Raw genomic sequence first — 10,822 nt, 5'->3', positions numbered from 1 at the left:
GAGGTGCGAGAGCGAGAGGAGCGCTCGGCACACGGCCAAGGGAGGAGAGAGGGAAGAGGCACCACCTGAATGATGACGTTGGGGAGAGAGAGAGAGAGAGGGAGGGAAGGAGGGAAGGAGGGAAGGAGGGAGAGAGAGAGGGAGGGAGAGAGAGAGGGAGGGAGGGAGGGAGGGAAGGAGGGAGAGAGAGAAGGAGGGAGGGAGGGAGGGAGTTACGGGTCTCGTCTCTCCTTCACTCCTCATTCAGTTTGATCATCAGAGCAGTCAAGCCGCTGGTAAGTTCTTCTTCTTCTTCATCATCTTCTTTTCGGATTCTTTTAAGGAGGGCAAAGTGACGTCATAATTTATCACCATCAACTTGTTTGCACGAGAAAGGCAATTCAGCGCACTAGTCGAACGACTGTCTTACTATTGTGATGTTTTTTTTTCCACTCCAGCCTTTCTCTACTATTGTATGTCATTTTTGCGCACGAGTAGAACCACTATATCTTACGAGTAGCATTTGGGGGCCCGGCTACTGCCTTCCACGACTACCCCTACTCTATGGCATTTTTGCACCACTGGTAGAAAAACTAGGGTGTGCACTAGTAGAATAACTACATTGTCTTGCTCGTAATGTTTTGTCCACTACTGCTTTCCGCTAATAGTACAACTCTTGCTGTACAACATTGCTACACAGAACGACGAAGGCAGCAGAACAACTATATCATCTTACTAGTGACGCTTTTCCTACTAGTACGACATATTTGCACACTAGTAGAATGCCACTTTTGACACTACTGCCTTCCACTTCTGCCCGCCATTTCTGCATTTTAGTAGAACACGAGAGCGCACTAGTAAACAACTACAGCAGGTCTTTCTACTGGTGACATTTTGACCACTATTGTATATTATTTCAAATTGTACAGGATAACCCCGATTTATATCATTTCGGCACACTAGTTCAATGATCAGGGTGCACTAGTAGAACAACTGTTATACTAGTGTTGTTTTGTGTGTTTTTACACTGCTGCCTTCCAACACCGTATTTTATAGTAGAAGGACGACTGTCTTCTTACTCGTAACATTTTCTCCTGTATTGTATGACATTTCACTGCACTAGTAGAACCACTGTCTCACTACTAGAAAAGTTTTTTCCCCCACCACTTTCCTTCTGTGCAGTATATAGTAGTATCACTTACCTGTGATCTTTTTTGCCGCTACTGTTGGACTTTTCTGCACACTAGTAGAACAACTGTCCCACTAGTGATTTTTTTTTCACGACTATGTGACATTTCTGCTCACTAGTAGAATAAGGGTGTGCTAGTTAAATGACTAGGGTGTGGTGTTTAATGTTGAAGTGATCATTGATTCAAGTGTTTGTGTTCTCATGTGAAGGACTTTCTCAGAGCCAGGAACCTGATCCCTAGTGCACGTACGTGTCAGAGGATGCGGCGGTGCACGTCCGGAGGTTCCGGCGCGGCGCGCGTGCTCGGACCCGCAGTCAAGACGTCCGTGAGGATCTCCCGGGTGTGAGTCTATTCCGGGGAAGTTGCAGGGAGGGGCAGCATGAAGCCCCTCTTGCCGTTTCTGCCGCTCCTGCTCCTGCTCGGCCCGGACGTGCGCTGCGCCCCCGCCAGCAAGCGGCTCCCCAAAGGCGGCGCGGGCCCCCCGGGAGCCAGGACCTCCGCCAAGCCCAAGTGGGCGAGCGGGAGCACGGCCGTACCGGCGTCGGGTGCAGTCACGCAGCTGCGAGCCCCCGCCCTCCAACACGACACGTGCCTGGGCTACTACGACGTAAGCGGGCAGTTAGACAAAGAATTCGGCTGCAACAACACGGACCACCGCTTCTGCTGCGGGAGCTGCTTCCTGCGCTTCTGCTGCGCCGACCGGGGAAAGCGCCTGGAGCAGACGGTCTGCACCAACTACAACACGCCCGACTGGATCAAGACACAGCCGCCCTCGCCCGCGCCCACCGGGGACACCTACGACCCCGAGCTGGACCGCACCAACACCACCGTGTACATCAGTTGCGGCGTGGTGGCGCTGGTGGTCGCCGTCGGGATCTCCGCCAAGGTGGCCTACGACAAGGCCACCAAGACCCCCCAGGAGATGAACGTGCACAGGTGAGCCAGCGCGCATGCGCCGGGACGCTCACGTAAATAACTCACGAGATTTTTCCACTGAAACATGAAACACTTGAAATCGGTTTTAGCAAAAGTTAAAGTTAAAATGAAGAGCAAATTATAAAAATGAGACCATATTTACTCATTCACTCCCAGCCATTTTTACTGAAGTGTTTTACTGGATTTCGACTGATTTTGCAAGGCCCACAGAATATTGTGTTTTATTGCTATAAAAACATGGAACCTGCCAAAAGAAAGATTAGTCTCTTCTTTCATCAGGAAAATAAAGTATATTTGTATCTGTTTCCGTTTTGCAGCAATTAGCATTAGAACATAGCTAAGTTTCATCATTATTCACAAATCTGTTTAAAACAGTGGGGAAAAGAGCTTTTTGCAACATGGCCCTGGTTGAACTCTTATACTCTGCTGCCACCCGTTGGCCGTTTTTGTAATAACTACAATTGTTTCAACCATTCTCTTCAGTTTAGAGGCTGCATCAAAGCCATCTGTATGCGCTAGCATAAAAAAAACATAAAAAACGTATAAATATGTCTTTGGGAGAACATTTTTTAAAATAGAACGTATTTATACGTTTTTTGAGAGCAAATTAGTTAATTGTAGGGCTGGGTATCGATTTACATGAGTTCAGTTTGATTCGATCTAGATTTTTTTCGTACATGCTAAAAATATTAAACTCTAAATAAATTTTGCGGAGGCAGTAACTGGTTTTGTGAAAACTGATTTCATTTTTTTTATGTAAGTAAGATGTTATAATCACTTAAGTGGTACACAAACATTGATATCAGCAAGGATAAGATGAAAATATTTAAATATTTAATTAAAAAATATATAATATCTAATTAAATAATTTTAAATATGAATTAAAAATATTCTCAATTGTTTTACAGTGCATTAAGTCAGGTCTTTCGTAAATGTAAAAAAAATATTTTACATTCATTTGAATAGTAAATTTCAAGAAAACTGTTAAATAAAATAAAAAAATTGGCCTTTATTTTTTTTTTTAAGAAATTATCGAAAAAAGTGATATATAAAATAATCGATTCATGGTTTTATGAATCCAAATCGGGCTTGAAACGGAAAATCGATTCGATATTGATTCTAAGATTTTTTTTAAACCCAGCCCTAATTAATTGTCATAAAGTGTGACATCATGTGACCATACCCACAATTGATCAAGTTTAGCGACTAATTTCCTCAGCAACATCTTGAGAAAGGAAAAACTACAATCAAATAACAAAACGTCTGATGAAATTAATATAATATAATATAATAATTATAAAGTCGATCGAATTTAGAGACGGAATATGGAAATTGACAACATACGATTAAACAGTCTCATGACAACATCCAGATCAGTTTCAGCATATATTCCCAATCATCCACACACTTTGATGACATAAAACGTGATGAAAATGAGGATGCAAAAATGCGATGATGAGGCCTACGTCTCTTGCGCTCACACCCTTTGTGCATGTGTGTGCGTGCGCGCATGTCCAGAGGCATGGTGAACGCAAAATGTCACCGATAGTCTTGCTGCTGCTGATGTTTGCATAATGGCAGCATGTTGAGTCCTCAGGATGCCTCATTTTCTTCCCGAGCGCAAACATAAAAACATACAAGACGCAATGACCACGTCGCCCCGGGATGGCACACACACACTTTGAACAACACAACACGCACACACTATTTGTCGTCAATGTCTTTTTTTTCCTTCTTTTTTTTTTTGCCAAAGAAGAACACCAAAGACGACTTTGCTTTGTTTTGTTGTGGTTGGAAAACAACGTCATTTAAGTCACATTTTGGTTGATTGTTGCTGTGAAGAAAACATGCTAAAGAAAACTGCTTACTCGTGTTTGGTTTCATTGTTTCCATGAAGTTAGTTCGTATCAATGAAGATGACTTGCTTTTGTTTCTTTATTGTCAGGGAATCAAATGACTTTGTTATGTTTCGTCCTGCAGAAAATGACTTTGTAATGTTTTTACATGATTGTTCTAACAAAGAAGACAACATAGTCATGCTTAGTTTCATTGTTGTTGGGGAGGAAAAGGAAATGTGGTGTTTTGTGCTACAGAACATGATTTAGTCTTCTTAATTTAATTGTTGTAGTGCGAAAAAAAATCATTTTAAAATAAGGTTAAGATAAGATTAGGGGTGTAACAAACCGGCTTGCATCGGAAAATCACTTTTTGATGTCAAAGATGCGAGTACATCAAATCGATTTTTTTCACTTTGCAACATATCGAGATACAGTACATGTTGAATCGTATATTATTGGAGAGATCTAGTTTAGAAGGAAATGGCACAATTACAGAGACCAACTTTAATTTTGTTGGCCGCCTGCTGTTCCACCAGCAACCTGTTGGTGGCTTCAAGTTGAAAAAAGTATAATGACTGACTTAGTTATACCGTATTTTCACGACTATAAGGCGCACTTTAAAGTCTTAAATTTTTTAAATCGTGAGGTGTACGGTGGCCCTGAAGTGCAAAATGCAAAAACAAAAAAGTGAACACGACTACAAACCAAAAAACGTAAACTAAATAAAAAACACAAAAACAAAAAAGTGAACACGACTACAAAATTTATTTTTTAAATCGCTAACACAAAAACGTAATCGCAAACACAAATAAAAAAAAAACACATACACAAGAAACAAAAACAAAAACTAACATGTAATCGCAAACGCAAATCAAAAAAACACAAACACAGAATACAAAACAACAAGACGTAATCGCAAACAAATAAAAAAACACAAACACAAAATATGAAACAAAAAAACAAAAAGTAATCGCAAACACAAATTAAAAAAAACACGAGCACAAAAAGGTAAGAACGCAAACACAAAACCCCAAAACACATTAACAAATGACGAAACACAACAACATTTCGGAAGTGGTGTTTACGTGGGGGAAGGGCAGGGGGGATCCGAGGAATGTGATTGGACGAAAGTATCGCCTACTAACAGCACAGTTAAGCACAGTTTTACATGTGCTTAAAATATTTTGAAATAATAGATACAGTATTACAGTTCGATAGTAGCGTTAGCCGTTTCATTTAGTGAGATAGTTGGAGAGAAGAGACATGGCAGGTGTATTAGAAATCATAAGATGGTATATCTTTTATAGGGTGGCTGGACAGCAGAAGTCCAGTGTAGTATTAAACCACGCAGCTTCCCGAGCAATGTTCATTTTGCGAGTGGGTTCGAGCCTCGCTTTTAGCAACCAAATGTTCTCTTTTTATTTACCTTGCCTACAAATTTTAAAACAACTCTTAGTTTTACAAATTATTTTTTGGAACAAATATTACATTAAAATAAAATAAATCATATTAAGTGCCAGAAAAGATTTTTCCAAAAACGAGGCTCGAATCCACTCGCAAAATGAACATTGGTCGTAGTGCCGTATGCCTTTCCACTACACTGAACCACCGCGCTTCCATCCACCCAACATATGCCATTCTAGCTGAGGATTTCTAGTTCATTTGTGCCAAATGATGTTTGTTTTCTCCAACTATCTCACTAAATTAAATGCTATACTATAAAACTGTAATATCTATTATTTCTATATATTTTAAGCACATGTAAACTGTGCTTAACTGTGCTGTTAGAAGGGAGGTACTTTCGTCCAATCACATTGCTCGGATCTCCCCTCCCCTCCCCTCCCCTAAACGTTAGCAAAATGTTGTGTTTCATCATTTGTGTTTGTGGTGTATTTTTTGATATTTTTGTTTGATTTATATTTTGTGTTTTTAGATTTGTGTTTACCGTTTGGTTGTTTTTATTTGCATTTGCCATTTTTTTGTGTTTAGTTTTTTGTTTTTGATTTGATTACTTTTTGTGTGCTGTTGTGTTTCATTTGTGTTTTTGTATTTTGGTTTGCAGATGTGTTCACGTTTTTGTGTTTTGCACATCAGGGCCACCACAGAGGTGCGCCTTTGCGTGTGAATCAAGGTCCAAAGTTTGACTGACTGTGTGAGAGGACTTCCCGCACACATTGCGTATATACAAGAAAGGCTTACCTGACTTACATGAATTCGGGGGAAGCGAACCCACGCCAAATTGCATGGTAGTCAAGTGACGGCACCACTCCGCCACCTGAACCCGGAAGAGTGAACTTAAGAGTTAACTTCTCCAGGCCTTCTCCCTCTCCCCCTGCCCCACGTGTTCGCTCTGCCAATCGTGATTTGTTGTGTTCAAACTTACGCCATGGCACTAAAGCATGCATTTTCAGTGAGCATATGCTTTTTTGCTTGTTTCAGAGCTTAACGAGCCACTTACAAGTTAATTGTTCGAGTGACAGCTCTCTCCAAAACAGAGCGGTCTGCTCGCTCAGGGAGTGAGGGAGATGGAACATACCAAATGCAAAGGGGTTTCCGGGCTTAACTACTACATACAGTAGTGTATTGTTTCCTTTTTTTCCCCCTTTCTTTTTTAAATGCTTTATTGAAGAGCGGGCACTTACAGCAACAGACATCGCAAAAGTCACTTTGAAGTTGTGCAAATCTACACAGTGTGGCTAAGCTGATCACGCCACATACTAAAGACACCAGATTGGTTTTGCCCCACGCATCACCTTTCCTTCCTTATCTCGGTGACTCAAATGCGCACATCTCTCAGCTGCTGTGAAAAATAAAGTTCGGCAAATGAATGCAGAGCTTGCTATCATTCCATGAGTCTGGCGAACACAGCTTTACCAAGAGTGGGAGGCAGCACCGTGCAAGTTATGCCACAATTTGTCAATGGATCGTGAATGCTTGGGCGAACGCAAAAGCCGGCATCATTTCTGAGGACACGACGAGACTGACTCTGACAATGAGATAGCCGTGGCCGGAAACGGAAAACCCGGAAGTCGGAAATCCGGTGCATTTACACCTTATGGTGCGCCTTATGGTCGTGAAAATACATACTTTGTTTCATTGTTTTGGACAAGAAAACAACTTGGGTATGTTTTTTTTGTTGTTGTTGTTGTTGTTGTTAAAACATTTTAGTCGTATTTTGTAAATAAAAAACAACAACATGTCTTAGTCATTGCTGACTCATGCCCGGCCACCAATTTGAGCAGCAAATACATGACACCTGATATCCCTCCCATGATGCATCCCTGCAAAATGACTCGCTAACACAAGTTCATCTGAGTCACTTGCTGTGACCAAACGTTAAAGGCACACACACACTCACACTTACACACAACTTACACCACGTGTACATTTTGAAAGTCCCTACAACACATTTCACTCCACCTGAAAGACCTTGAGGAAATTGTCCTTTGATTCAATTGTCCAAACTCTGATTGCTTGATTGATTGGTAACTGTGTGTCTCAATACTTTTGTCCATATGACGTTACAATGCCTCCAGAAAATATTCAATGCTTCACTTTTTCACACATTTTAACCTTATTTCAAGATGCTGTAAATTAATTTAGTTTTTTCTCAAAATTTTACACCTCATCGTGACAAGTTTTTTTATTTTATTTTATTTTTTTTAGATTTGTAGATTTCATATTAGGGGTGTGAATTGCCTAGTACCTGGCGATTCGATTCGTATCGCGATTCACAGGTCACAATTCGATTCAATACCGATTAATCCCGATACGAATCTATAAATTGATTATTGCGATTTTTTTCAAACTCAAATTTAGAAAATACTAATCAGTAAACTTGTACATGTACACTCTAAGATTTGTATGAAAATGTATTTATTTATCAGAAAATTCAGGCTTATAACTGAGCAACTGCATTTTACAAACAGGTAGCAGTCTGTTTCATGTTTGAACAGTACTAAAATCAAATATTAAGGCTTAATGTTCCATTAACATAGCATTCTTCCATGCTTAATGTGTGAATCCTAACCCTAAGACATTTTGTTGAATATTCCCATAAAAAATGTATGTTTAAAAATCGATCCGATCCGATCATGTCGAATCGATCGAGAATTGCGCTCTGCAATATCGGGATATATTGCCGAATGGATTTTTTCCAACACCCCTATTTCGTATCCATATTTATTCAAAGCAAACAAGAAACAGCTGTGAATACTTTTTTGGTTCAATTTTCACAGTGTTAGTGGCAACATCCTTATTCACAAAATGGGTTTAATGTGAGTTATTATAGTTTTTCAAGGAATTAACAAAATTCAGTTGAAAAAAGATTTACTTGCTCACTGTGGAGTGTTGTGGGCAGAATTTGTAAAGTGAAATTAATTTAATCTATATTCATTTGTTTTTTTGGGTGTGTGTTTTTTGTTTGTTTGTTTGTTTTTAGTTAATGCAAAAAAAAAAAATCACCTTTGTGATTATCTGGTGTTGTGTGTAGAATTTCATAGCAGAAATCCTGTACACAGCGCTATATGAAGTCATATATGAAAAAGAAAAGAAGCTGTTTTTGCAATTTTTGCAAATTCATAAAAAAATAAAATGAAGAAATCACATTTGATCCATGTTGTAAATAAATACTGTGCATCAAGAAAGAATTCTCATCGCTTCACTCTCAGATGCAAATTCATATCCAAAAAGTCGACTTTGCTGCTAGCAGCTGCTACCAAAGCAAATGAGTCAAATTTCTTTAATTGTGTTCCGTCCTCTCACTGGATGATTGTGTGAGTGAGAGAGCGAGCAGCTGAGCAGAATGTTGAGGCGCTGGCAGACCTTTTGCTTTGTGTGACCTTCAACGCACGACTAAACCGCTGAATTCTCTCATTATTGATCAGCTTTTTGTATCCAGCATAGAGAGAGAGAGATGCATTGCCTGCCTGGCTGAGTGCATGCTGCGTGTGCGTGTGTGTGTGCGCGCGCGCATGTGCCTTCTCATGTTGCACTCACGTCACGGGCCAGACGGGCCCAATTTGGCCGAAATAGAAGCAGGAGAAGAACAAGATGTGATCACATGTCTATCGGCCACTTGATTAGGTACACCATCTATTGACATTCAATACAAAAAGAAATTGGCTGTTAGGAATCCTTCCCTATCCACTGTCTAGTGCACTCAATGTATCCCACATTGCATCTCATAATGTAGTGAACACCCAATGGTCAGTACAGTATAAGCAATATATCCCATAATGCACTGCGTAAAAATAGCTTCGGGGCCTTTTACTTTCCTCAACTGAGATGCAAGCATTTCCCAGCGCCGACCTATGTTTTGGTCAAGTGCGTTTTTCAACGGGTAGGCACGGAAGAGGGTCTCACCCAGCTTGTCTGTAAAATTCAGCTTTGTGAACCTCTGTAATGGCCAACAAATGTCACTAGATGGCGGCGTTACATCACTTCGACTTTGAGGTCAGCACAATGTTTGAGTAGAAGATAAAGATAGGGGGTGAACCTTTCTCGATTCCGAGTGCGAGAGATGCCAACATGTTGGCAGTCCAACAGATTTAGGCACAGTGTACAGTATGTATACGCGCAGTAGACGTTTATGTACAGTATAGATTAAGAGAGTGTATGTTGTGGTAGGTCATAGAAAGTGTGTTGCGATTTTGAGGAAAGATGATGTGAATGGCAATGACATGTCGAAAAGCTACTGATCAACTCAAGAGATTTGATGAGTCAGCGTGTTTTATAGTTGTAGATCTGTAAAGAATTGATCATTTTGCCATCAAAAGTATTCTCAGTCTTTTTTTTTTGTTGTTTTAAAGTTCGAGGAGTCACAAAAACAAAAAAAATACCGGCGTCAGTCACTATCCATTATGTCTAGAATCTTTGACTGTCTCATGATTCAATTCAGAATCGATTTTTGATTCAGAACGATTTTTGATTGAAAATGATTTGAATGACAATGATTTCTGCTTCAATTTATAAATGTGCAAAGAATCGTCATGATCTACTCCTGTCTGACTCGCTAATGCTAAATAGCGAGCTACTCACGGCACTTTATCAGTCAAAAGAACAGCTATTCATATAAAACCTTTCAGGAATGTATGCAAAGAAGCTACAGCCGTCCATGGCAATGAATAAGTTAATAGTGAGTTAGCACACACATGAACAGTTTTTGTATTTGGCGTTCAAGGAACATCAAAGCAGACTTGTGGTGTTCCTCATGGCTCACTTGTTTGCCCATTGCATTTCACATGTATCAACTGACTGACATGTAGATTTACATTTGGACCATCAGATGATCCCAACACACAATATTTGATGCTTTTTATATTTTCTCCTCAACACCTTTTGCCAATCTCTCGCCTCGCTCAACATTGCACGCAAGTGAGATGCGACCAATCAGGCTGCCCGTGTTGGCGATAGCGTACTGAGCTAAAGTGATGTCCTCCTGGAAGGGAATCGCTATTAATACTCACAGAGGCTCCCAAAGTCACACACGCTCGTGGAAAAGTGGAGTACGTATTGGCTTTAGGTCCTGATTGACACACTTTCACAAAACATGCTGGTAATGACTTACACTCATGTCAACACTTTAGCACAATGTTTCACTGTTTTTATTAAGACAAGGCACATGTTTGACATGAGAAACATGCAGTGGTCAGGTCATGTATTTGCAACAGTTATTTGAGTAAAAACTGTGCATGTGGACAAATAATATAGCAATACTCACAGGCATCTATTCTTTATCCTCTGCAAGGAACGACAACCATTACTGCATAGATAGATAAACATAGACACATTACTTGCAGTAGATGAATTTTAGGACCAGTTAAAGGTGAAACTGGATCATTTTCCTAGCAGCAGTCAAAGGTGCTAACCGTCGCCGTT

General features: G+C 40.2%; 1 protein-coding gene across 4 annotated transcripts in view; it reads left to right on the top strand.

Annotated features, from left to right (window-relative positions):
- Window positions 1–215: 215 nt before the first annotated feature.
- Window positions 216–10,822, top strand: part of shisa6a (shisa family member 6a) — a 34,540-nt gene continuing 23,933 nt past the window's right edge. For all 4 annotated transcript variants that reach the window (XM_077559648.1, XM_077559645.1, XM_077559647.1 and 1 more), the window contains exons 1-2: window positions 216–275; window positions 1,378–2,105. In XM_077559648.1, coding sequence (XP_077415774.1) covers window positions 1,549–2,105 — 557 coding nt within the window. In that variant the 5' untranslated portion in view covers window positions 216–275; window positions 1,378–1,548. The remainder of the gene's footprint in view (window positions 276–1,377; window positions 2,106–10,822) is intronic.

The sequence above is a fragment of the Vanacampus margaritifer genome, chromosome 2 (genome assembly GCF_051991255.1).
Source record: "Vanacampus margaritifer isolate UIUO_Vmar chromosome 2, RoL_Vmar_1.0, whole genome shotgun sequence".
Taxonomy (NCBI): Eukaryota; Metazoa; Chordata; class Actinopteri; order Syngnathiformes; family Syngnathidae; genus Vanacampus; species Vanacampus margaritifer.
Note: the sequence above shows the minus strand (reverse complement) of the source record. Positions and strands in the feature narration are given on the sequence as shown.